General features: G+C 48.1%; 1 protein-coding gene across 3 annotated transcripts; it reads left to right on the forward strand.

Annotated features, from left to right (window-relative positions):
- Window positions 1–1322: 1322 nt before the first annotated feature.
- Window positions 1323–27635, forward strand: STK40 (serine/threonine kinase 40). 3 transcript variants are annotated; one of them, XM_083751473.1, is made up of 11 exons: window positions 1323–1449; window positions 14496–14609; window positions 16834–16919; window positions 17210–17353; window positions 18512–18739; window positions 19324–19376; window positions 21687–21802; window positions 22043–22187; window positions 22289–22408; window positions 23649–23733; window positions 24486–27635. In XM_083751473.1, exons 1-11 carry the CDS (start codon window positions 1329–1331, stop codon window positions 24702–24704), a joined length of 1431 nt encoding a protein of 476 aa, XP_083607599.1. In that variant the 5' UTR covers window positions 1323–1328; the 3' UTR covers window positions 24705–27635. The 3 variants fall into 3 exon arrangements, with proteins under 3 accessions (XP_083607599.1, XP_083607600.1, XP_083607601.1); XM_083751474.1 differs by lacking the exon at window positions 1323–1449 and adding an exon at window positions 7259–7530; XM_083751475.1 differs by lacking the exon at window positions 1323–1449 and adding an exon at window positions 9571–9813 and having other exon boundaries at window positions 9919–14609.
- The last annotated feature ends 90 nt before the right edge of the window (window positions 27636–27725 follow it).

Genomic DNA, 27725 nt, shown 5'->3' on the forward strand with positions numbered 1-27725 from the left:
AATTCAGGATTCTTGGCTGCTGCAACAACTTCTAGAAAAAGTGGTTTCTATCCACTTCAGTTAGCACTAGACAAAGCGTGGGAATAGCCTGGCTTTATTTCCAAACGGTGCTGAGCACCCCTGCCAATGATAGCAGGAGGGAGTTGCACACCCAGAACACAGAGCTGTTTGCAGAAAGAGTCTCCAAATCTGGCAGAGGGCTCAAGTCAGGTTTGGTGACTGCAGCCCCACATCCCTTAATGCCGGCAGTACTAAGGAAGGCTAACACTCTCTTGTTACCTCCCTGGAGTCTGTTGTTTGCACAAGTGGCAGTTGAAGCTCCCATAGAGTGAGTCATGCCTGCATGATGCAAGTGCGCAACTGAGAGAGAGAAAGCGAGCTGCTGTTTGTCCTTCTCCCTCCTGCCCCCACCACCCAAGCATGACTCACCAGTTACAAAAGTGGCTGAGGGTTGCTCTGGGTTACTTGCTTTTCACTTTTTTTAAAAAAAAAAAAAACTCTAGTTAAGAGATATGGCAATTTGAGGCTGTCAGATAAGGAGCAAGCGAAGGCCCCATCAATATATATTTTTTACTGCATTTAGAGCCCACCTTTTTTTCTCCAAGGAGCTGAAGGTGGTGTACAGACATGGTTCTCCTCATTTAATCCCCACAACAACCCTGTGAGGTAGGTGAGGCCGAGAGGTAGTGCTTTGCTCAAGGTCACACAATAAGCTTCATGGCTAAGTGGGGATTTGAACCCTGATCTACCAGGGTGTTGTACCAGACTAGGATCAGGGAGACCAGGGTTCAAATCCCTACTCGGCCATGAAACATGTGCGCCGCCTTGAGCGTCTTAGAGGAAAAGGTGGGAAGGGAAGAGTTATAAAAATAAATAAATAATAAAGCCCCTTTCCCCCTAGGCCAGTTCCAGGAGCAGATCTTGTGGAAACGGCCAGGCCAGGTTTCTCATGTGTTTTGCTTTTTTTAATAAACGGAATAATTAATTATATTTAAACACTTGCTCCGAGAAAGAAGTAATACAGAAAGATTAATACAGTCAACCTATGGTATTTAAAGTGACGTCATTCGGAGCCTGCCAATCATACTCTGCGCAGGTCTTTCATTCGCCCTCGAGTAGGTGAGGGGCAGGGCTGATTTCGCACCGAAGGGAGGGGTGCGGGACTCTCGAGTTCACCAATCCTGCACTGGCACTCCCTGCCTTCCTCTCCCCCCTTCCTCTCTTCCGCCCGGCCTTGCTTCTGTCGGGGCCATCTTTGACACAGGCCGAGGCTCCGGGGAAGAAGATGGCGGCGGCGGCTGCCTGCGGGGGCGTGGCCGGCGTTGGCGATGACGGCAGCGTCGCGTCACGTCCGTTGTCAGGTGGCGGAGTCGAAGAGCCCGAGTTGGCTGGGACAGGCGAGAAGCGGACGGTGGCCGGCGGGGCCGGGCCCGGAGGCGGCGGCGATGGGTAAGAAGGGGCAGGCCGCCCCCTGCCCGCCCACCTACCCCCGCCGCGGTGCGCGCGAAACCTTCTCTTTCCCGGGGCGGGGGTGGAGAAGGGTAGGTAGGGCTGGAATGGAGTCTCCTGGCAGAGGGCATGGCTGGCCGGCTGACCAGCTGGTGTCCTGAGCAGGAGCCCTTCCCGCAGCCTCTCCTCCTCCCGTAAAGCAGCAGCTTTGGCTCTTATGAATGGGTCAGCCGCGGCAGCCCAGCAGGGAATGGAATGGAGTCTCCTGGCAGAGGGTCTGGCTGGCAAATCAACGTCCTCCCTCCCGCGGCGGCGGCAGCTTCGCCTCTCGTTCAAGGGCCAGCCGCCGCAGCCCAGCCCTCTACGTACTCCTTGGACTCCCGTTGCAGTTGGTGCACAGGCTTTCTTGGGAGTAAGCCTCGCTGAGCTCCACGGGGTGGCCTTCCCAGGAAGGCTGCTTAGGGCACGTAGGACTGCAGGCGGCGCGGAGCCGAGGGGGTTAGTAGACCTGGCATACGGTGTTTGGGGCGGCGGAGAGAGGGTCGGGGAGGGGGGACCAACGTGCCTCTTTGCAAGCTTTTTGGTCGGTAAGCCACCACGCCCCTCCTTTCCCATCTCCGGCCTCTCACTGGGATACGGGTTTGTGGAGATAACCCCCTGAACACCTCCGTTGCGGAAATCAGTCGCTCATCACCGGCATAGAGTCCCCCCCGCCCCCAAAAAGAAACGGTTGAAGACTCCCCCTCTGTTCCTTGCAGGGCGAGGACAGAGTTGCTTTGGCCATGGCTGCTTCTCACCCTCAGGTTTGCCCTCGTCTGCAGTCTGGCCTACTCCTTCCTTTCAGAAATAGCCCCCCCCGCTCACTGATGTTGCCCTCTACTTTGATTCTTTCATCTTGTTCTCTTGCATTTCTCTTCATACACACCCTGTTGGCCGCTCTGGTCTCATGTCCATTTAATGCTGTTGCAATCAGAAAAACATGGGGGGGGCTGACGTTCAATCCCTCTTTTCTCTTTCCCTGCCTGCCTCCAGCTGAGACTCCTTCCTTTCCCTTCCGTGACCACGCCTCCACCCACCGGTACCCCCCCCTACCGGTCAGTTGCTTTGTTTCCGGCATGTGTGCTGCTTCAGCTCCTCTACCTATCCCCTTCCAGGGCTGCTGCAGCATGCCATAATTCCCCACACTGCCATCCCTTCCTGCTCAAGAGATCTGTGCTTGGCTTTGCTCATTTCTCTGAATGGGGATGATAGATCAAGGAAAGGCTGCAATCCATGAGGGCTTTCCTGTGGTGGTGCTGAGTGCAGGGCAGGAAGGAAGGTGAGAGGAAGGACTTTTGGCCCAGGAGAGGCTGGGAGCCCACATGCAGTCAGAAGAGCACTTTTTCAGGGGATTGAAGGAGGGATGAAAACAATCCTTGTTCGGGAATGACAGGTGGGCTCCTTTGCAGAGCTAAGAGAAATATGAGGGCTCAGCCTTCACCTTGCAAGTAACAGGCAACTCGTTTTATGCATAAAAGTTATATCATGAGAATTTGCTTTTTGCCCTCTGAGAAAGTGTGGTCCCACAGATCAGGATAGTCTTTGTGGTACCCTCGGGATGCTATTGAATTACAGCTCCCATCAGCCCCACTCAATGTGGTCAGTGTTCAGGGACCACTATCATTGGATGTGGTGGGAACCTGGCTATGCCCAGCTCTGCCATGGCAAACCATTATCTCTGCTTATTAGTGAGCATGGCTACTGCGCTGTAGAGTTTTTGAAGCACTTCACCATCATTATCTAAACATGATTAGCTACAGCTACTATCTCAATGTGGCTAATGTGGGAGCTGAGTCTGAAGGGAAAAAAGATTGGCAGTGGCCATTGTAGGAGAAGAGATATGGGGGGGGGGAGAGGGAGCTTCCACATTTCTGGCTCTTAGCCACTATACTTGCTCCTCTCAAATGAGAATAATGGCACTTGTGTTCCATGAAGCAGAAAAAGATCGTGCAGCACTTTTGCACCTTAACAGCTCCTTGCTTTCTGCTGTGGCTCCACTTGACAGCTGTGGGGGAAGTTCACAGGTCTGCCACTGGCTAAAATCTGAAGAAGTGTGCATGCACACGAAAGCTCATACCAAGAACTGACTTAGTTGGTCTTTAAGGTGCTACTGGAAGGAATTTTTTTTGTACTGGCTAAAATGTTGAGGTGGGACAAAGTTTTCCCAGTCCTCTGACTCTGGTGTCACCAGTAGCTGGAGCAGAGGTGTAACCCTCGCCTCTGCTCTGTCTTTCCCCAGAAGTCTATGGAAGCAAGTTCCCTTAATGAGAGAAAGCTATAGAAATTCCACTAACAGCTACTCAAATAAGATTTGGGAAAAAATATATATGGCAATTGATCCTCATGTCCAAGAACTTGAGATATCTTTGACCTAGGAATTGAAAAAGATTTCCAGCCTGAGAGGGTCACTGTGTAGCTGTTTCACAGGTCTTCAGCATGCGGAGAACTATGAGTCTTCTTAGGTCTTCTGATCTAAGCCCTTCTCTCTCTTGCCTTGTAACATTTGTTTTTAATTGCAAATATACAGATTGAGTACAAATAGAGTAAGCCTTTCTCCTCTGTAGGCATAGTTTGCCTCTGATTCCATTGTGTGATTTTGGGCAAGCTCGTCTTATCAAACAGGCCCAGAGTTCAGAGCTTGCTCTCCTTTCATGTGTGGACCACACTCTTCCCTTTTCAACTTGAAGCTTCTCTGGGCTGCTTCTTTGCTTGGTTCTTCCTTTTTCTTGTCACATTGATAATGCTGCAACTTAAGGTGTGGTTTTATAGTAAGGTGCAGTCCACCACTTCAGGTGGAGAGAAAGGTTGAGAGACTAGGCTTCATTTTACAGTCCTCTCTGCAGGTAGTAGCTCGGTTGTGTCTGCTGGCTTGCAGACCCAGCCATAGCCTCATAGGAAAGTCAGGTAATGATACCCATCATGGTGATCCATAGAAATCATTGGCATTCCAGTCACCTTACACAGAATCTGTGTAGCTTGTAAATCTTGACAACTTTTTTTGTAAAAAAAAAAACCTCTCTTTGATTTCTGGTAGCTTCTATGACACTTGGATATGCTCTGATGGGAAGCTGGGGGGCGGGCAGTGAGAGGAGCTGATCTATGGGCATAATGAATACATCTGATACCTTGTGCTTGAGGTCTTTACGGAGGAGTTAGTCAGGTATAGAGTTAAAATCTTAGCTGTCAGAGATGAAAAACTTGGCTTCCTGTGTCTTCATGTGCATGAATGAGAGTGAGAAAATGAAAGGCAGGCCGTGTAAATACATCCTGTGGTTTGCTTCTGGTTATGTGTTAGTTCAGGGGCAGGCTGCATAGCACTTAACCTGATGTGCTTTTGTAGGGTCTTCTGAGCGTTCTGATCTTCCTTTTAAACATGATTCTAGCCCTGATTACAGCGCTACACCCCAGAAGTAAAAAGGAGTACTGTAGAAGCATTGTTGTTTATTAAATTTATTAGTTGCTTTTTTTTGCCGCAGCAACTCATAACGACTTAGAACATTTTAAACAAAAACACAAGTTAAAACCAGCAAAGAAAAATCTCTACATTAACACACTCCATCCATGCAAAAAAGCCACAGATAATTAAAGCCAAAGGCCTGGATAAAAAGGAACTTCTTTTGCCTGGCACAGGAAGATATGTAGTGATGGCACCAGGCAAGCCTCTGTAAAAGACAATCGATCAGAGCCCAAAGTAACAGAGTCAAAGTGTGTGTTTGCACACATGCACATATATTTGGGTTTGATCTCTAAATCCATATAGCAAGGCTGGTTCACATTTGTCATGGGTAGCATTTTCCAAATAAATGCAGTGTTTTTACCAATGGTTGTTGGTCTTCTGATCTGTTTGGATAGATGAAGCTGCTTTATGCTGGGTGTTCTGATACTACTGTCTATTCTGATGACAAGGAATGTGGAGACCTCCAGATGGTGTTGGGCTCAAGCTCGTATCAGCCCCAGCTAGCACAGCCAGTAATTCCAGTATAATGGGGGTTATAGTCCCACAATATCTGGAGGGCACCATGTTGGCTGTTCCATCTAGCATGCAGTTGTGTGGTTTCTTCCCTTCCTAATCGAAGGTGCTAACTAAAGATTGGACCTGGGAGTTACATGCAAAGCATGGACTGTGGCCTTGAGCTATGGATCTCCTCTACGGACATGACAAGCATTTTGTCTGCAGATTGCAGGTGCAGATACCGAGCAAGATGCTCATGCACTTCTATTTCAGTGCATTGGCTCCACAGGGGGTCCAGAGGGTGACAACACAAGAACAGGCCTTTTCTGTGTTGGCTCCGTTTGTGGAATGTTCTCCCCAGGGAGGCTCACCTGGCACCATGGTTACATATCTTTAGGTGCCACCCAAAAACATTCCTCTGTTAATGATCTATGGCCTCTTAATGCTATGTGTGTTAATATATTTTCTCCTTTGTTTTAATTGTATGCGTGTGTTTTTTTGTTTTGTTTTTGTAAATCACTTTGAGTTTCTTGTAGCAAGAAAAAGGGACAAATACATTTTCTTAATAATAACAATAATTATAGCTCCTCAATGAGAAACTTTGGTGACTGATAGCACAGAAACCTGTCCTTCTTGAAACAGGTGTCTGACCCAGGATGGGTGTGCACAGGTCAGTGGTTCTGTTTGGGCTGCTATTAATTTGCTCCAGGAGAGGCAGCAGCCAGATTAATCAATGCCTCCTGAGGATCCCAACCTCCACCCCACAGACCACTTGAAAAGTGATGCAGGTCTTGGCGGACCATGTGATGTTTCTGCCTATTGCAGTAATTGTAATATGCTGTGCTAGACACTGGGTTTTTTGTTTTTTTGCATTGCTTCTTTTCCTTCTCATATTTGGGTTTTATCGTATTGCAATTTGAAATCAAATGGTAAGATGGTGAAATACAATGTAAGAAATAAGAGAAGCAATAAAAATACGATTAAAAACAAGTATGAATGTTGAATGTGATGGATTGCCGCTGTCCTGTCTTCAGCCACAAATCCACAGCCACACCTCAGACCACCTGACAGGGCTCAGAGATTGCTGGTGGTCCACAGACCACAGTTTGGGAACCCTTGATGTATCTGTTCTTCGGGAATCCCCAAGTGGCAAAGCTAAGGAAATCTAGGTTCACTAGTTGGGCCCAGAACAATTTAACTTCACATAACTTCAGACCCCTTTTCTCCGGGCCTGGGGTCCTTTGTCATGGACAAGCAGTTGTGTCCCCTCACTTGTGCTTGAAAAGGTCTGTTTGCTCCATATGCCTGTGTCTTCCATATTGCTTTCTGCCTGTCATCTGGCCCACAGAGACCATGTTTTCCCCTGAGGATTGGTTTTTCAGTGAGTTTCTCCTCTAAAGTTCCACATGAGGCTACAGAGCAGAAAGGAAAAGTGTCTTGGCCCCATCTTTCAACCAAGAGGCCGAGGGCTGTTTGGGGGTTTGTGCTTGCTGTTCGAATCTTTTGTAAGTCGTCTTGAGACTAAATCAATCAAAGGCAAGTTATAAATAAAACAGCAAGGGACTTCTGAGAAGAAGGCCTTCCCTCCCTTTCAAACTCCATTGGTTGAAGTGCCGATTTAAAACTGGCTTCTGGCTCTGGGGATGAAGGTTTTGGAAGAGTGCAGCTGTTAGGTATCATGACCAGGCTGGCTTACTATTCTGGAGTGCCATGGCCTTCCTCCACTCGCCCCAATCTCCTTATCCGTATGACCAAATGTGGGCAAGCCTTGTGGCTTGCTCTGAGCTAAACTTGCCAAACCCACATAGCTGGCATACCTTCGGCCAGTGAACGGCGCTAAAATAAGTTTGAGCAGCGAACGGCCCACTGGGTTGCTGATGTCCCAAGGAAAACAGAGTTTTTTGCCTTTGAGCAACAACTGGGGCATGTGTAAATATTATTTTGGGGAGACATTCTGCAAATTTCCTGGAAACATTTAAATTTACTTCTCCCCCCCCCCCCAGCTGCTCTAAATCTATGGAAATCTTATTTAGCATGTTTGTTTGCCTAATAGTGCAATTCTAACAATGTCTGCTGGGGCTTACTCCCAGGTAAGTGGGGTTAGAATTACAGTCTTACAGTTTTGTTTGTTTGTCTTGTTTATTAACCTGTCATGTTTTTTTGTTTTGTTTTGTTTTGTTTTGAGCTGTAAGTTTCCTCCCCAGCCCCTGTAGCTCAAGTCGGTGAGCTGAAATTTTGGGTTGGGGGAGACCAATAAAGTGCTGTTAGTGTGGCTTAAGTGTCATAGTTGGGGGGAAAAATCAAAACTTTACTTGGAAAATATTTTTATTGACATACGCAGAAATACATTAAGACCTGACAGCTCAGTACCATATGCTTCCCACAAATCATTGGATTTTAACAGCACAGTCCTATGTCTGCTTCCGCAGAAGTGAGTCCCATTGAATACAGCGGAATTTACTTTTTATAAAGTGTGTTTAGGATTGCAGCATGAAGGGAAAATGAAGGATCCAAAGACTGTTAACATACTTATTTTAGAATGTCTGAAGAGCTCTGCATAAATATATGTGCTTCCTAAGTATAGTCACCTAAATATCATACAATAAAAACATTGATTTTAGGTTTGAGTGGTATTGTATCTGTCCCAGTTGCCCAATCTAAGTTGTGTCTGTTCATTATATTACCAATCTTATGAAGCAGTGCATTTCTAAATGTTTTCCTTTGAAAAAAGTAATGGTGGGAAATTTCCTACCCAGCATTACTACTGGGTAGAAGAACTTTGCACTGAGTTTTTTTGTGTGTCTGTGTAATGAGTATGTCAGCATACATACAACTTTTTTGCTTTTTACCAAGGTGAGCTCTTTTGAGATTTTGACTGGTGGAAAAGTCTTTGCCCTCTGACGAATCTTCTTATCACAGCCTTTAGCCTTTCACTGAATGGGATCTGATCAAAGTACATACAGTGATACCTTGGGTTAAGTACATAATTCGTTCCAGAGGTCCGTTCTTAACCTGAAACTGTTCTTAACCTGAAGCACCACTTTAGCTAATGGGGCCTCCTGCTGCCGCTGCACCGCTGGAGCACAATTTCTGTTCTCATCCTGAAGCAAAGTTCTTAACCCGAGGTGCTATTTCTGGGTTAGCGGAGTCTGTAACCTGAAGCGGCTGTAACCTGAGGTACCACTGTATTGGATTGGTCAGACAGGGGCAACCAGAGGTTGGCACTTTCCTTGCATGGGTTCACCAGTAAGGTGTTTAATATTTGTGTCATCAGGGATCAAACCTCTTGTTTAAATATCTTTATCACCTTTGGGGTCATCAGTTATATAGCAGCGCAACATGCAAAAACTGCACGGTACTGCAGCTGAGTTATGGTTGGAAGTGTCAGTGTGACAAAAGGCTGAAAGTGAGACCTGTTTGCTAATCCCATTTTTTATTAGTCACCAAAGAACACTTTGGGGGTGTATTTTCAGTGGCATAATGGGGCATCAAGCTGGAGTTCTGTTGACGGTGAGAGCTACCAAAAAGTGAGCAGGACTTTGTAAGAAACATATACACAGTTATAGATAATCCTGTTCTGTGTTTCGGGTGCTTTGTGGCAGCATGCAGTGATTATCAGGGCTAGGAAAGTATCACTGCAGTGCAGAGGCATTGGAATGTTGTGATACTTTTAGGTACCAGAGTATCTCCCAACTGTAGGTGCAGGTTAGACTGATGAGATGTAGAGAACTCAACAAGATATACCTGTATGTGTGTGTGTTGGTGTGTGTAGTGGAGAGGATATTCTCTTGCATGCTGCTCAGGGTTCTCTTGCAGAGGATTAGAAGGGGACTAGGGGGTCACTTAGCCCAATCCCCTTTACAGCAGATACAGCATCCCTGGCAGACAACTGGCAGTCTCTGCTTAAACAACTCCAACAGAGGTGCCCATCTCTGCCCAAGGTAATATTACCACTAGGGCGTTCCTCCTGATGTTTAGCTGAAATCTTCTTCCCTGTCATTTCCACCTCTTGGTACTCGTCCTTTGTAAGATGTCTGTGCACAGTGGTAAGCAAACCAGGCCTTCACCAGTCTGTCCTGACTGGTGACAACGAGAGAGTTTCATCACAGCCCTGAAATCTTCCAGGTCCTATCTTGTGAACATGAATACTCCAGAATCTACAAGCTGCTCCACCTGCCCAGCTTGTAAAGAGAAGGTCTCACCAGAGATTTCCTATCATACATGGAGATATCCATCTTCAGATCTCTGAAGGGCTGCCACATGGAAGATGGTGCAAACTTGTTTCCTGCTGCCCCAGAGGTTATGACCCGCATCAATAGATTCAAATTACAAGAAAGGAGATTCTGATTAACATCAGGAAGAACTTTCTGATGGTAAGAGCTGTGGAACAGACTCCCACAGAAGTTGGTGGAGTTTTTTAAGCAGAGGTTGTGTGGCCATCTGTCAGGGATTCTTTAGCTGTGATCCCTTCATTGCAGGGGGCTGGGCTTAGATGACCCTTAGAGTTTCTCCCAACTCTACAATTCTATCACTCCGCAAGGCCATCTTCGATAGAACTTTTAATCCAAAGCAAACTTTCTGGTCCTGCCAGTCTGTTCCCACCATTTCTGGAGCATCAGAGAAGAAACATAACTTCCTAAGCTGTATAGCACCGGCGACACTTGGGTAGGGCCAGCCTCGTTTGTGTTGGGCCCTGCCTTTCCTCTTACCCCTCCCCTCTGCTTCTGGTTCCTACTGGGCTGGTTATATGAATTGGTTGGTATGGTGTATCTTGAGCCCTGTTCCGGTTGCTGTTTAAGCATGTAAGTTATCACATGAGAAGCTTGTGTGGAGGGTGCTAGCTCTCCCCACCCCCATTTTCAATGCTTTCCACTATTGTTCCAAAATGTACAGAGACAAGAGGCTTCCGTCTACAGACAACTTCCCTTCAATTTGTGGAAGGTGATGAAAATAAGCTGGGGGCGCAGCTACTGTATTTGTCATGCGGTAACCTGCATGCTTAAACAATGCCTGAGTAGGGCTCTAATCTCTAGTTTTCCAAAGTCCCTGGTTCTCCTGTTTTCCAGCTGCATCAGCCTTTGTTCAGGGCTGAAAAAAATCCAGACGCCTGATGATAGGTGTTTGATTCTGGTGCCTAGAAAGCCAAAATACTGAAATAGGCCTAAAAACATACTGCTGGCACCAAAAAGCCAGATGATGTCACCTAAGACCAATCTTCACCCACCTAGTGCCCTCCAAATGTTTTGGGCTACAACTTTTCATTAGCCCCAACCTCTTTTATAGTTTCAGAGTGGGCTTGGTGAAGGCTGCTTAAGTCTTTTAAATAACTTGCACACCTTTGGTCATCTGGGTGGTGAAAGCTGTTAGATAGAGTTCCCTGGTCCAAGGCAGATTCACATTGGCACACTGCCTATCCAAGAGAGCTTTTTAAAAATACCTACTTACTTACTTATTTTTAAGCCGACCTCTTTGTGCATCTTCCGTATGTTGACGGTCCCATTCACAATCCCTAGCATGTCAGGGGGCTCACCAGCATGCACTGCCTCTCCATTACAGCTGCCAGAAGGATATTGGAAATTTCCACTTCCATTTTAATCTTCTGAACTCCATAGTTAGTTGAAACAAGCCAGCTTCATAAACTGTGGCTTTAAGCTGCCTTTTCCCCATTGATGGTTGTTAAGGCTAACCACAGTTTGTTGGGGTTCAGGCAGCACAGCAAGCTATGCTGAACCTAAAACGCAAGCCAAACTCCCTGTCGCTTCTCTGTACCGAGGGGAGGGGCTGGCTGCAATGCCTGCTCGTAATGCAAAACTTTGGTTTAGATTTACATCTGCACCAGGTCGTCTTCTGTATCCCATATCTGTTTGCTTACTTCCCCTGCAGCAGATGGCATTGTCATCAAGAACCACTCTTGCCATGCTCCTCTCTTTATTAGGAAAGATTTCCTTCTAAGGATGCATCAATATTTATTGGGTGGGACTGCAGGCTTGTCTCCTCATTCCTAGGCACATTCTCTCTCTCTCCAGGAATTGTTTAGGGTTGGGGAACCTGTGGACCTCCAGTTGTTGTTGTACTCCTGCCCACATCAGCCTCAGCCAATGATTAAGGAGGATGGGAGTTAAGCTCCCTACTCTCTCCCTGCAGCGCTTTATCTGCCATGCTGCCTCTCTTCTCCCTAACAGCAACCACAGACACCCTGAGAGCTTTGAGGGCTAAAAACACAGTTCTCCTTGTGTGGCTTTCTCGTCATCCTGAATAGCTGGGTTTTGTGGCATCTTCAGCATCTCTGAAACAGGGTTTCCTTGCGCAGAACTTGCAGGCCAGTTGTGTTGCAGATTCTGGAAGCCAAGAGGAGGCGGCCAGAGGGCGGGCTATGGTTCAGTAACAGAAGGCGCTGCGCTTGGCTGGCTGCTCCTTGCAGGCCATGCATAGTGGAATGAAGCAGATGTTTACTTTTGCTCTTCGGAGGCAGCCAGATCCAAAGCTGGGGGCCACAGTGCAGAGAACAGCTGGCTTTGAATCAGGCTGCAGCATTGCTGCCTTTCCCAGCCACGTGCTTGTGCTTTTGGCATCACAATACCGGCATCTTGGCACCTAGAAAAGCTGTGTCCTGCAACCTGGATAAATTCTGCCAGTTACATATTTTCCTCTGTCTCTGCCGATGGTTGCAGCTCAAACCCCAGGCCAGTATCAGTGACTGTTTAGCTCTACCCCCCCACCCCAATTTGAATGTCTTTACTGGGCATAGATTTCCTCATGGATTATTGTGAGTGCAACAAATACCTTTATATTAAAAAAAATAGTGGAGATTTTCCAGGTTGCTGAATTCTGTGCTGCGTTTGAGTGATCTGACATACATTTGTGCTCTCAGCCCTCCTTCATTGCTGGTGCTCTATGTAGTCTTTGCTGTTGAGTTTATGATTCTCAGACTGGAAGAGATGGGCAGGCAAAGCTGGCCAGGGAGACCTGTTCTTGTGTACCAAGTAAACTCAGAGAGGCGAATGGGAATGTGTTGTGAGATTTTGGATGGCTCTTTTGGTATCACACATTCTCCCCTTTGACCGTAATAAGGCAGTGCCCTTCTGCCTATTCTCCACATGAACAAACAGATCTTCTTCTCCCATAATCTCTGCCACCAAGTATCAGCTGAAGGCAAGTGACAGCAGCTCTTGGAGGGTTGGCTGAGCCCACAGTTTCACCATAGCTTCTGTGTATTTGTTTTATCAGTGAACCTTCACAGGGTGAGAAGCCCGAGGGAGATCCGGGCCAGATTCCCCCATGGGCTCCCTTTGTTCCTCTTTTGACAGAACATCAGCCACTGCTGGGAGATCCCCTTGGCCCCTTGCCACCTGGGCGGCTCTCTGTCCTGGCAAGGCTGCAACAACAGCTGACATTTCAAGTTTGATGACAAATGGTGCCCGCCAGGAGTCTCCAGGGAGAAGTGACTCATCTCCTCTGCATGCCTGTCAACTTCAGCAGCGTGGGAACCTCTCTCATATTTCCCCATCGTGTCACATTATGCTCAGTTGCTTCAGCCTTGGGTGGGTGGTCCTGTGCGCCAGGGGCTGAGCAGGCTCACAGTCCCCATTTTGAAATCCCTCTTGTGTTTTCAAAGACCACCCTCAGCCCTATTTTCCTGGATGTGTCTAGGGTGATGCCTCTTGAGGAAGGTGAATGTGCTTTCAATTCAGCCAACATTGCCTTGGGCTCTTGGCTCCAGAAGCTGCAACGTGGGCAGCTTCACTGCCACTGCTTCAGTTTGTGGCCACTGCTGGTTCATCTCATCCTATTTGACTCAACCTTAGAGGCGTTGCTCACATTATTGGTGCTTTTCTGTTTTTGTATGAAAAGTGTAAATGTGCTTGGATTTTGGCTGTGATTGACAAAGCAACAGTCCTACATAACAAGGCTGTGACAGCTGCTGCAGCTGAGCTTGCTTTATCTGTGGATCACTTGAGGCCAATCTGGTGTCTGATCCTGGGCATTGGGCAGGGGCACAGTTAATTTCTCTTAGCCTTTGTTTTTCCTGTATGTTTCATCTGCGACCTTTGCCCAGGGTGGGCAGTATCTGGTGGCTGTGAGTGCATGGCAAAGGCACAAGGGATTAAGAGAGTAGCACAGCCATCTTTTCCCAGGGGCTTTCCCTGGCAGGGATGGAATAAAGCGGGAGAGAGTTGCATTTATGGACTTGAGGACAGTTCAGAATTAGCCAGGCACCAGTCGTACTTTGCACCTGGCTATGGAGCACTTGCAACCAAGTGAAGATGCCAGGATGGTACTTGGCATCTCCATCATCTGGGGATCATTGTATCTGGACTGTTTTCACACACTAATACCCCGTCCTGTAGAATTCTATCACTTATTTTTTTATAGGCACAATTAGAATGAATTTCTGGAACCAAAATGCTTTTTCTGTGCAGCTTAATCAGGAGCAGTCGCTATTAAGAAAAAGGTTGGAATAAGCCAGTATATACATGGACTGTCTCTGGATCAAGTGGCTTTTCTTCTTTAAGTTCTCAAAGTTCTTAACCTAGCTCAAGGTTGTCATCTGAACTAGCCAGTTGTTTAAATGAGAATCAATCACAGTCAGTCCATTGTTTGACAGTTAAGACTTTAGAGACATTTTACCCCAAAATGGCAACTAGACATTCCGTTTTGGTGACTCTAACCTTGGTTTAAGGAGCCATTTGGCGCCTAGCTTATATATCTGAGTTTCTAACACTGCTCGAGGAATCACCTTCGCTCCTAGAGCAGGGGTCACCATTTTAGGACCATTTTGAATTTTGAGTGAGTACTGTAGGTGCCATTCAGAAAATAGCTGTTGGCAGGGAGGTACATAACACAAAATTAGAGAGACATGCCAACCTTATGCTTACTATGGGAAGTCAGCTATGTTCTGTGGGTCCTGAGTTTGGAGATCATGCAATACTTCTCTCCCTCTCCCCCCCACCCCCTCTGTAGCCTAGGATATGTAGGGGCATTACAGAGGGAAAGACATGAAAGTCACGGGGGCTCCTTCAGGGCCTCACAATAAGTGTCTGCTCTCTTTCCCCAGAACTCAGAATGAACCAGCGAGTGTCTGACAGAGGGGGCGGGGAAACGTCCACCAAGGCTTTCTGCCCAGGAATTTCCAGCAGCAACACCAAGCGGGCAGGACCTTTCATTCTCGGTAAGCAGGAACAGAGCCTGTGATCTGCTGCATTGCACCTGGCAAAGGCAGGCTGCAACCTACCCTGTGCTTACTGTGCAGCTGGCGTGCAGAATGCAAGTTAATCAAATGTGCATAGAGCTTGCATTGGGCACAATTAATTCTCTGGCAACATTCTGCCCACCCCTCTGGAATCTGAGATCCCTCCATATTCAAGCTTATTTTCACAGCCAGGTGGCTTAGGAGCTTGGGTTGTTTTTTTCTAAATTTGGGAAAAGGGGGACTAGGTAAGGTTTTGAAGGAGAGCTCTGTCCCTGGTACCACATTGGTGCTTCTCAGTAGCACACAGTGTTGCTCACCTTACAGCTAAGTCACTGCTGCTTACTGGGAAAGTAGGAGGGGCAAGGTGGTGGGGATGTCAGTGCTGTGCAACACACAGGCAGGGATGCTGTATTATCTCTGCTCCTGGCGACCTCCTTGCCCCTCCAACTCTCCCTCCTGGTAAGCAGCAGAGACTTGGCTGTCGTCATTCAAGCACTGCTCCACAGATCTGGCCCTGACTTAGAGCACTACCTTTCTCCTTTTGGTGGTTTGCTGTGTCCAGTGCCCAATCCCAGCCACCTTGTTTCCTTGTGATATAGCCCAAGTGCAGCCTCCAAAGGTCCTGTGGTGGTTTAGACTATGCTGGCAACCACTGAGCAGCAGGAGGGCTTGCGCCAAAAGTAAAAAACAGCCAGGCTCTTCTGGCATGTGTGACGTTTCTGCCATGATCCAATTCTGGAGGAGGTGCCCTTTCTTGTATCTCCTTTAAAAGACCTAAAATGCTATTAAAATGTAGGTATCCTTTCTCTCTATTTAGATGTGCAATCAAGAAGAATAGTAATTTAGTTCTAAGTTACCTGATACCATTCTGTCTTTATATTTCCTTATTCAGATTAATTCCAGGTTGGTACATACTAAAATACCAATCAATAGCACCAAATACACTTAAGCCCACTACAGCGATAATATAATAAGCTGTAGTATGGTCCAGTATTATAAATGCAGTCATTAACCGTAATCACTTAAATTAGTTTGAATGGATTATAGCAGTTAATATCTAATCCATATCTATTCCTCATAAAGTTTAGAAATAATGTTCAGTGGTGATGAAAACTTTGTCCGTCTGTCCCCCAGACTGCCATCTTTTAACTGAATGTTCTCAGTAATCTTGGCAATTTCTACAATAGTCCAGATCTCGAGCAATCACATTTTTGTTGATGTGACAAAAACAATTGACTCTCCACTTTGCTGAAATCACCATTTTTGCAGCTGACAATAGTTTTCACACTAGCCCCTAATTTTCTTTCTTTACTGTGTCATTCACATAACCTACTGACCTCAAGAGAGGATCTAGTGGCATTGTGTAACCTCATGTTAGGCACAATGTATAGTTAGCTTGTTTTGGGAAAGGATTTAATTTACAAGCAAGCTCACCATCTGTGGTAGAAATTAGCCAAATTTTGAGTACAGCACCAGCCATGATCTCGGGCTTTTAAAATATTCTAAACTGCTTGTCTAGGTCAGATACCACTTACATAGTTTAATGATTCTCTCCTTTTCCAACAAGATGGTTTGAGGGGGATCTTTTGCAAATATAAAGTGCCATATCTGATATGATATATCTGAGCCATTCATTTCTCCCTAAGCTTCTTAAAAGCTATTACAACTACCATGCAAATTTTAATAATATACTGTACATTTTTTTACTTCTTACCGTAAATCTTTGACACCAGATTATTTGAACTACTTTGGATTAGTATGACAGTACTTCAAAGTCTTACTATTTTTAGAAATACAACTGTTGAGATGTAAATATTGGAGCCAAAAGAGCGGTTTCCTAATTTTTCAACCATATCTGTTCCGCTCACTTCACTAACACAAAGGGAGACAGTAAAGATAATCCTGGACTTTTTTTTAATTAAAAAAACTGTATCTCATACTTCCTAAACAGCAGTCACACAAACATCATTTATGTGGCCGCTGTTTTCTGTTTCTCTTCATCAACCCTCACTTGGGGCTGCAAAGCATTTGGACCTCCATGCTCTGAAGCTCTGTGTGACTTACAGAAAGACATGCAATCCATCCCGGGCAGGGAAAGGGAACTTCCTGATAATCAGGGTCAGCAGCTGAACTGCCAGCAGTGAGCAATGTAGGTGATGAGTCAGAAGAAGCAAAGTCCATTGTTCTGCTTTTGCCTTCTCAGGGCCTCGCTTGGGCAACTCCCCAGTGCCGAGCATCGTCCAGTGTTTGGCAAGGAAGGATGGGACAGATGACTTTTACCAGCTCAAGGTAAACAGCAGGTGGAATTCTTTTTTCTGGAGAAGAGCTGGCCAGGTTGCGGAAGCACCGGCAGCTGCTGCAGTCTGTGGCCTTGTTCCTTCTGTGATTGCCGGCCTTTAAACCGCTGACACCACAGCACAAAGTGCTGCAGCTCTGCCCAAGTCCCCAGGGTTTCCTTGGTCCAGCTGTAAATATTCCAAGCACAGAGTTTGATGTTGGAGCTTGTTGACTTTCGAGAAAGGAATGCAATATGTGTTTGTGTGTGTGTGTTTTCTTTTCTTTGCCTGCTTTCCCCAAAGATCCTTACCTTGGAGGATAGGAATGACAAAGGCACAGAAACCCAGGAGGAGCGACAGGGCAAGATGCTACTCCACACAGAGTACTCGCTTCTCTCCCTCCTGCACAATCAGGACGGGGTGGTCCACCACCACGGCCTTTTCCAGGTAAGCACAGCCATCCTGGGCACACTGGAGCTCTGTATCCCTGCCCAGCCCAGCCGGTTGCATGTTCTATCAGCTTTTGCACTTTGGAGAGATGTGGGCCCCTGTTCCTCAAAAGACACTGCACACCTATCCAGCTACTCTTGTGACCATGATTGCCCCCATATTTGCTTCACTTATATGTCACTCTATTGATATTATAGTGTTTGCAACATGATCCACCCCTCAAATGCTATTATGATTATTATGAGCTGCTTTGAGCTCAGCATCTGTTATCTGAAAAGTGGAATAAAGTATCAAATCAGATCAGATCAAATATATTTTAAAGCTGCTTGCTGAGGCTGCCGGTGCCACAGTGACTCCATGTTTTGCAATCATATTGCAACAATGAAATATCACTCTGTTCAGGCTTTGCTACAGTCTTCAAGTTCTTCTGACTGTAACTTGTTTTACCCGGTTTTAATATTTTTACATTGTTGTGACCCACCCTTGGACTTTATGGTGAAGGTAAGAAATCACAGTTCATAATACAGACTGCGGGTGACCCAAACTGAAGTGTTTAGGAAGCTCTTCAGTGGAACATTTAGCAGTTCAGCCTTTTGAGTCTGTGGCACATTAGTGGGAAGAATTCCAGCACACTTCCAGCAATAAGGCCTTTTCTCAGCCCCCCCCCCACCAAACACACACATCCATCCATGTAAATTCAGCACATGACTGGAGAAGGTGAATGGGCCAGACCTGCCACACGTGCTGCTGTTGTGCTGGTGGAAAGAGACCTTTTTGGAAAGGAGACTTTTGAAACAGAAGGGTTGCATCCAGTATTATTATTACTTGGAATATACCCATTGAAGTTAATGGACATGACTAACTTAGGCCCATTAATTTCAGGGGGTCAACTCTGAGTATACCTTAGTTTCCTCCAACCCCAAAACCATAACTGGGCTCTTTATTGCATGTCTGTGATCATGCAGGTGTAGAGTTTGGGGTTGGCTGTGACCTCTCATGCCAAGGAGTGGTGGCCTAGATAGGGGTCTTGGCTTTTGGGAGCCACACAGGCAGCAAGTATGGGGGGTCAGCCACTGATGGTTAGAAAGGCCAGTTTGGCACCATCTCTCCCAGATTAAAATAACACCTGCCTCCATCCTTGTTGGGGCTCTGCAGGACCGAGCCTGTGAGCATGTGGAAGACCTGGAATCCAACCGGATGGTGCGTAAGATGAAGAAGCGCATCTGTCTGGTGCTGGACTGCCTCTGCGCCCATGACTTCAGCGACAAGACAGCTGACCTCATCAACCTGCAGCACTATGTCATCAAGGAGAAGCGCCTCAGCGAACGGGAGACCGTCGTGATTTTCTACGACGTTGTGCGGGTAGTGGAAGCCTTGCACAAGGTAGGGTGTCTCTGCTTGTCTCAGGGAGCTGTGAGGAAGATGTGAGGCCCTTGTGGGGTTTTGGCAGCCACGTGACTGTGAGGGAGGCTTGGTGCTTTGGTGGGGGGCACGGCGTCTGCCGATGCTGAGCTAGAAAGAGTTCTGTGCAAAGCATCTTCTTATATCCAACTTAGTTGGTGCAAAATTCTTCAGGTCATAAATGGCCAGGTGAAATGAACAAGGGATCTTGATCCACTCCATTTTCTGCAAGCACAACTTTAGGGCTGGGGGGATTGAATTAAGCATTTAAGTTTCTTATCTTACCAAATAATCTACTTTGTTCTACAGTGGTACCTCTGCTTATGAACTTAATTCGTTCGAGAGATCCATTCTTAACCTGAAACCGTTCTTAACCTGAGGTACCACTTTAGCTAATGGGGCCTCCCACTGCCACCACCGCACCGCTGCCGCACGATTTCTGTTCTCATCCTGAGGTAAAGTTCTTAACCCGAGGTACTACTTCCAGGTTAGCAGAGTCTGTAACCCGAAGTGTTAGTAACCCGAGGTACCACTGTAATAGTATAAATTCCCTCTTGTCTTTCTAGAAGAACATTGTGCACAGAGACTTGAAGTTGGGGAACATGGTGCTGAACAAAAGGTGAGCCCCTTTTGCAACTTTCACTCTGGAACATTATTTGCAGCTGGTGGGATTTCTGTGGATTGAGGTGGCACACCAAAGAAAGTTAAGCTCCTGTGTGTGCTGGGAAACACCTGCCAAGAAAGCTCCCACTTTTCAGTCTGTGCATCCACACACAAATCAAACAGCAACCTTAGAAGGCGGGGTCTTGTTTGCTTGTTTTTCCCTGGAGAAAGCACTTTGGCCTTCCTTAGGAGTTTAGCGAGGTCACAGGAGAATGAAACTGGAGGAGAGAGGCCATGTCAGTCTCGTCCCCCTAGACATCTGATGCAGGAACATGTGTTGCAGCCTTGTCATTTGTGCACCAGTTCAGGGTTGACCTCATAAGAGCCTCAAGTGAGATGAGGCCAACTAGTTTTATCATCAGAGTGTAACTTCCAATAGCTGCCACTGCCCTCTCCCTTCCTTTGCTCCCAGACAACTTAGCGTCACAGTGAGGAATGCCGCTGACAGCTCCATGCACCCCTTTAAACAAGATGTTATCTCACATCAGTAGGTTTTGTATCCATTGCTTGCACACACTCACATGCTCCGCATAATGTGACTCACGTTTCTGGCAAGACTTTGCCTGTTCAAGCCCCTGCCACCCACAAGCACAAGTTATATCTGTTCTGAAACATACAAGGCATACATGTGGCTTCATGTCTGGCTTGTGAGCTTCTTGGAGATACTTAAGCTGCTGCATTTGGAAAAAGGATACTGGGTTAGATGAACCTTCTGATATCACCCACTAGGGCCGCTCTTACACTCCTAATAATGAAACGCAACACAGTTTCCTAGAGCAGCCGTTCCCAACCCTAGTGCCTTCCAGGTGTTTGGGACTGCATCTCTCATAACCCTTTAATGTTGGCCATTGAGTGGGTCTGATTGGAATTAAAGTACTAAAGTTTTAGAGCGTACCAGGATGGGGAAAGGTGTTCTAGGGAGTTGGAGATGAACAACCCTGAAAAAGGATCTGGCTCGCACCTGAAGGTTCTCTGAGTTCCAGCCCTGCAGTTGATTGTCTGAAGTGATATTCATGGCTCAAAGTGCCTTTCATTGACTTTGGCTCTTTTACCAAGAATGAACCCTTCCTGAGTAGGCCTTATCCCAGGGATCCAGCAGTGTTTTGCATTCAAGGTGGCCATAAGGCCATGTTCTTGCAGGCATGTTCTTGTTTCTGTTGCCACCACTGCATTAAAAGCGCATCAAATGGCCTTGTGGAGCGAGAGATGTGAAGTAGGCAAATATCTGTTGAGCAACGGCCTGGTAGTGCAGAAATGCCCTTTGGGTGGCCCTCGCTCATCCAGGATCACAGTGAGGCAAGTGGTGCCATTTATTGCTCCTTCCTGATCCCCTGTGGGATGAGATCAGTTTTTGGCTGCCTGAAAACAGCCATTCATACATTTCACAGCTGAAGCACCTTGGATGCTGATCTCCTGATGGCTTCATTGCCAAGAAAACATCGTCGTCTGCCAGGAGGACATGGCGGATGTTTATGAGCTGAGGCCATCCTCCACCCCTCACTCACAGGAGAGTCATCAGGAGCTGGCTGTTTGGAATGCTGACTTCTTTCTTTCTTTTAAACAAGTCTCAGTTAATTTAGCCAAAGAACATCCAGGCCTGCTGGTTCTTGTGCATTCAGGCCTGTTGCTCCGTCGTCCCTCCCTCCCACTCCCAACTTCTCAAAAGTCCACTCGTATTTCTTGAGTGAAGGTCAATAAATCTGGCACAGATGATCAAAACCTTTCAGGGGAGTGCCAGACCCCCCACTCCCAGGGGGTTAATGCAACCTTGTGGAGAACTGAAGGGTGTTTTAGTCCAAAACGTCTGGAGGGCATCAACTTGGTGAAGGCTGAATCAGGGTTTTGAGGACACTCTGAACATCAAAGTTTAAGCTGAACCTGAGTTCACAAATTTAGATAGATAGGCAGCGACATATTTATACAGTGCTTCTCCAAGTTGCTCAGGCCAATGTACATGGTCTTGCATCCATACACCCACATGCCCTTGCCAACTACCGCATGAGGTAGACTAGACTGAGAGAGTTACTCACTGGTCTTAGGTCACCCAGAGAGCTTTACAGCTGAAGGGTGGCTCTGAATAATTCTGATGTGTATGTCATACCAAATTCCCAAAAGCCCCATCTGGTCCATCCACTGTTGTTAGCTGCTTGGCATTATTCCTCAGAGCGGCCTTCAGTGTCTTTGTTGACACCCCAGGCATTCATACTACTCCAGCACCCCTCACTCCCACCCCGTTACCCAGCCACTAACTTTTTCTCCCCTCCAGGACCCACCGAATTACCATCACAAACTTCTGCCTGGGGAAGCACTTGGTGAGTGAAGATGACCTCCTGAAGGACCAGCGTGGGAGCCCCGCCTACATCAGCCCTGACGTCCTCAGTGGTAGGCAGCAGCATCCCGTGGCAGCCCCCAGACCTTTCTCCCAAAAGGGCCTCCTCCCTGCTTTGCAAGCATGGCATCACAGGCATGTGACGCGGCACTGAGCCTCTCCAATGTTGGGCCCAAGACGGGAACATGAGACCAGCCCACAGGCTGGTTGCTTAGCGCCTCTCCTTTGTCTTCGTCCTCCTCCTCCTGGATGGGCCCTGCTAACTCTCCAGGGCCGTCTCTCTCTGTTTGCAGGCCGGCCGTATCGTGGGAAGCCCAGTGACATGTGGGCCCTGGGCGTGGTCCTCTTCACCATGCTGTACGGGCAGTTCCCCTTCTACGACAGCATCCCCCAGGAGCTCTTCCGCAAGATCAAGGCTGCTGAATACACCATCCCTGAGTAAGTGGGGGTCGGGGGCATGCCTGGCCACGGGGTTCTGGGCCTTGGTGTCTCTGGTTTGGGTAGCTCAGCTGCCCCTCACTCTCGCTCTTTCCTGGCAGAGATGGGCGGGTGTCGGAAAACACTGTGTGCTTGATCCGAAAGCTGCTCGTCTTGGACCCTCAGCAGCGCCTGAACGCCTCCGAAGTGCTCGACTCCCTCAGTTCCATCATTGCTTCCTGGTGAGTGTGTGGTGGAAGGGGATAAAATCCTTCAAAGAGCCCTGCAGATGGATCAGGGCAAAGGCCCATCTCACCCAGCATCTGTTCTCGCAGGCACCAACCAGATCTGGGGGCAACACCAGCCCCTCTGCTCACCCCTCCAGCTGGCCTACGGTGAAGGAGTGAGCTTTGTTGGGAAGGCTGGGTGGAGGAGTCTTTTGTAAATGCTTTGAACATTGGCCAAAAGACACAGGAAGTGTTGTCTCAACTTCTTGGGAAGGAACACCCTGGGCCATGTCTCTTGTTTCTTAATGGTGGATGCGGCATAATTTCTCCCTCCTCCTCACCTTGCTCCCTTTGCTAGAATAGCATCTTCTTGAGCTACGTTTTATACCCTGCTACAGAGACCCAGGGACGCGGGTGGCACTGTGGGTTAAACCACGGAGCCTAGGGCTTGCCGATCAGAAGGTCGGCGGTTCGAATCCCCGCAATGGGGTGAGTTCCCATTTTTTGGTCCCTGCTCCTGTCAACCTGGCAGTTCGAAAGCATGTCAAAGTGCAAGTGGATAAATAGGTACCACTCTGGTGGGAAGGTAAACAGCATTTCCGTGCACTACTCTGGTTCGCCAGAAGCAGTTTAGTTATCCTGGCCACATGACCTGGAAGCTGTAGGCCAGCTCCCTCAGCCAATAAAGTGAGATGAGTGCCGCAACCCCAGAGTCGGTCACGACTGGACCTAATGGTCAGGGGTCCCTTTACCTTTACAGAGACCCAAGTACTGAAAGAAGCATGAGCAGCCACCTTTACTTCTCAAGTAAATGGAAGCACCCCATTTGTGTCCTTCAGTGCCCTGCCCAGGAAAAGGCTTGCCTTTCTTGACAGTGGGCACTGTGGAAGACCTCTTACAGTTCTGACCACCAGGTCTTAAAAAGATATTGTAGAGCTGTCAAAGGACAGTCAAAAGCATCCTGGGGATGGAACAACTGCCTGCAGCATGTGATGAACCCTTCGGTCCACTGATAAAGAAGCATCCATAATAACCTGTGTGCCATGTTGCCCCCACCCCACCCCGGTCCTGTGCTGCTGCTTCACAGTCAGGTGCTGCTGGCTTGTACATGCTGAGAAATGGTGAGGTGGGTGGGTGGGCAAGGCTCCTGGGTGCAGTGTGTGAGGGTTGCCGTCTTCCAACTGGGGGCTTAGGCCCCCTCTGAGGTTGGCACAAATGTGCTGCCTCCTGACCCACCAGCCTGTCTCTCCTGCAGGCAGTCCATGTCCCTGCTGAGCGGGCCCTTGCAAGTGGTGCCTGACATAGACGACCAGGTGGCGAATCCAGAAAGCGGACACGAGGTAAGACCTGCCTGCTGAGCGGGACCACTTGCTAGTCAGAAATGAAACGAACAGGGCAGAGCAGATACCCAGCAGCATCTGTCTCTGCTGGCCTTGGGGGCTTTTTCCATCAGTTGGTTCCCAGCTGACGAGAAGTGATGGCTGGGGCAAACGAATGTCTTGCTGAGAAAGCTCTCTGAGATAGCAACACATTTTTTAACCGAATTGCAATTTTAATGCAGATTCTTAAGTATTCTTAAATGCTACTGGGGATCTGAAGTCAACCACCTCAGCCTGTCCATGAAATTCAGCTGGTCTCTTGGCTTCCTCTTTTTCTCTCTCTTCACCTGCAGACGGCCCCTTCCCTTCTTAGCTGGCTCCACCTGTCTTTCCTCCAGGCCCCTCCTGCTTTCCCTTTGGCAGTTGGAATGTTTGAGGACATTCCTGCCAAATATTAAGAGCCCCCAGGTTGTGTTTGAGTGCTGCGAATCTGGCGGCTCCTTGCAGCAGAGACCCCTGTCGCCTCTCAGAGCTTGCTCTCAAGTCAAATGCCCACTGCTCTGAATGAATCTGGGATTCCCAGGTGCATGAACATGGAGGGGGGGTGGGGAGCGACTTGTCAATGCAGAAAACGAGCCTGGCAGGCTTTGTGGTGTGTGCAGTGGAGCAGTGAACTTGTGTACAAATGCTGGGGGGGAAGGGGGGATGCTGTTGCAAGCAGGTCTGGCCCCCACCTTCCTGGTGGTCTCTAACAGGGCTCCTCCTCCTCGCAGGCGAAGGTGACAGAGGAGTGTTCGCAGTACGAGTTTGAGAACTACATGAGGCAGCAGCTGCTGCTGGCCGAGGAGAAGAACACGCTCCACGAGGCCAAGAGCTTCCTCCAAAAGCGGCAGTTTGGGAACATCCCTCCGGTGCGGCGCCTGGGCCACGACGCCCAGCCAATGAACCCCTTGGACGCGGCCATCCTTGCACAGCGCTACCTTCGGAAGTAGCTCCTCCCACCCCACCGTGGGTCTCTTGCCCCCGACGGGGCGTGCGACAGCGACAGCCAGGTCCCAGGATCCCTCACAATGTAGCAGTCTTCCCCTGTGAGCTGAGTGCTCAACGGGCATTGCCTGCTGGGCTTTGCCCCCCGACCCCGGAGGGGGCAGCAGGGGAAAGACCCCAACTGTCTGGGGAAATGGCTGGCGGATTTTAACTCCACACCTAGACAGCTAATCTGCTTTTAATCATGACTCTGAAATCTACCTCTCTGCCTCTTTTTAACCACACTGTTCTCTGGACTGAAACGAGGAGCGTTTTTTGGCAAAGTTTGCCCCCGCAGGCTTCTTTTCTGACGCAGACGTTGGACTGCTGCGGAGACCACGTGGGCCGTGCTTCGCTCTGTCTGGTTTGAATAAGCTTAATCATTTCCCCCTCCTTTCTTCCCTCCCCCCTGGTGGGTTTCATGAAAGTAACTATTTCTTAAACCCTCTCCCCCATCCCCTTTGTTCTATTTTTAATTTAACACCTGGTTTGAATATATTTTGTGTAAACGTTGGTTTCGGGCCCTCTTCGTGACCACAGGCTTAGCAAATGGGTTGCCTCCACTACGAGCTTCTCTCCACGTGAGAAAGCCTCGCTCTGCAGATTCTGACTTGGGGAAAGAGTTCCAAACCAGGGGCTGTTTTTAAAAATGTAGCTTTTCTGAGGGCCCAAACCTCCCTTTTCCAATCACTTTAATTATTTGGGGATATCCTGGGAGGGTTTTTGTTTTGTTCTGTCTTTCTTTCTTTTTTAAATGGTAGCTTTTGAAAGGTGCAGTAACGTTGCATTAATTCTGTTGACATTTCTCCCTGCCTCCTCCTCACCCACACTGGTACGGCTGAAGGGATAAATCTGTGAAAAATGTGAAAAGGGTTTGCTTGCTTCGTTGTTGTTGTTTTTGTCCCCTACCCGCCCCGCCCCCCAGGCTGTCTCAGGTTCAGAAATGCCTGCTGGTCTCCACTCCTTTATGTGCTCTTTGCTTTGTCTTGCCATTGCCATCTTGTCACAGACAATTCCCCCACCATGACATTTATTATTATTTTTTGCGGGGGTGGGCAGGAGTGTTCCCCTGATGCTGTGCAAACGGCAGGTCTTGCTGGGACTGGGCTGGAACATTTCTGAGCCTCGTATGTTGGAACTGGATGCCTCTCTTGCCAGATAAGCTGTTCTCAAGCAACCCTCCCAAGGCTGTGCTGCCCCATTTCCACTCCCTTCCCATTTCCGGTCAGCCTTCATCACCCTTTCAAAAATTGTCTCAAAATGTGAGGTGTCCCCTCCCCACCCACCCTGTTGAACCATTGGATGCCAGCAGAAGCAGCATTGCAGTATCCAGGAAGCGACACTGACCTGAAGGAAGTTGGCTCAAGACCTCTGCAGTCTGGCTGTTGGATGGCCCTGAGATGAATGAACCAGCCAAGGACAACTGCCTCCCTTAGTGTGAATGTTTTTGCATAGTTCAAAGAGGAGGACTAGCGAAGGTTGTAGATCCTGAAATCTGACTTCAGCACAAGGAATTCTTTTCTACTGACGAAAACTGCAAAAGAATTCTGCAAATCTGTTTAAAAAGAGAAAAGAAGAAAACCAACCATGTTGAAACTTCCTTGCAGAACCTCTGTGCCTGATCTACACTCTCCTCCCCTCTGTGGGGCAGACTCTGCTTTGGTTGTTCTCTGGCTTTCTCATCGTTGCTAAGTTGGGAAACAGGGATGGAGTTAGGGAAACCCAGGAACAGTTTATTTTGCTCTCTCGCTAGGGATGGACGGTAACCAACCCCTCAAAGGTCACCAGCCCCCCATGCAGTCTCGCCAAGAAACACAGCATAAACCTTTCTATAAGGCATTAGCTCTGTGGATCAAGCCAAAACTGGATTGGTGAACGCTAACAAGCTTAATGGCACCCCTTGCTTGGCCCAGGTGGGGGCAGTAAATTTGGGCTCCCATTTCACAGCCCCTTCTGTGGGCCAGACCTCTCCAGGTGAGCCAGTTGTTGTAGGCCCCTGGATCTTGTGTCCTGGGGCCCAGCCTCCCTGGTGGCTTTTGGGTCTGTTTCTTGCAGCACCATCATATCCCACAAGACGAAGGAATCCCTCAATTGGGGGGGGGGGCGCAAAGATATTTCCCCCACTCCAAAAGTGAGTTGCCCCTCTTGGTATCTGGACACACGTGAGGTGTCCTGCTTGAGCGGGGCCTGCACACCTCCAAAATGAACTATTCTGCTGAAGACAGACCCTTTGCAGTTCCCCTCAGTACTACCTACAGCTTTCTATGGGGTTGCAATCCCAGCTGACATGTTTTCTTAACAGTATTGGAAGGTGGGGGAAGAAGTGTAGGATGACAGGCGAGGTGTGGGCCAGCTTTCACGACAACTTTCTAGTCCACTTCCCAAGCAGGAGGTTTCTGTGGACTTCTCCTCTGCCTGGAATATTTCCTGTGTCAGTAGCAATAGAAGCCCCCTGGGCAGGGCTGGCTCTTCCTTCCCCTCTCGGAATTCAGGCAGGGCAGACACTGCTCCCTCTGCTTCCTTTCTCTCTCTCATCTCCCCTTCACCAGTACTGACCATCTTCTCCAGCAGAGCTGGCTGTGTGTTTTGCATTGGGACTTTCTCCATCCTCAAAAAAAACATAGCAATACTCGATAGGCTGTCAAGCTGTGTGCTCCGCCCAACTCTGGACATGGTGATGAAAAGCAAACTAAAAGGAAATGGGGAGTGAGGGTGTGTGGAAATTGGGGTGAGCTGTCTGGGTTGTGTTTTTGTGGATTACAAGCCGGGTGAGACACCAGAGACAAAAGATCCTATTGTAAAAAAATTGCAAAGATAATTTGTATAGAGACCTATTTTTGTATTACATCCAACTATTCCTGCATGTCAGCAATAAAATTTCATAATGTAGAACTAAATCTGTATTGTGTTGGAAGGTCCTGGCGACTTTTGTCTGGAGCCAAGCTCTGTCTGTGTGTGTGTGTGTGAGAGAGAGAGAGAGAGAGAGA

Source organism: Podarcis gaigeae (assembly GCF_964106915.1).
Source record: "Podarcis gaigeae genome assembly, chromosome: 8".
NCBI classification, from domain to species: domain Eukaryota; kingdom Metazoa; phylum Chordata; class Lepidosauria; order Squamata; family Lacertidae; genus Podarcis; species Podarcis gaigeae.

Coding starts and splice junctions, on each gene's coding strand:
- STK40 (XM_083751473.1), top strand. CDS start 1,329: ATGACGGCAGCGTCGCGTCACGTCCGTTGTCAGGTGGCGGAGTCGAAG. Junction 21,803..22,042: donor CAGCCCTGACGTCCTCAGTG/GTAGGCAGCAGC, acceptor CTCTGTTTGCAG/GCCGGCCGTATCGTGGGAAG. Junction 23,734..24,485: donor ATCCAGAAAGCGGACACGAG/GTAAGACCTGCC, acceptor TCCTCCTCGCAG/GCGAAGGTGACAGAGGAGTG.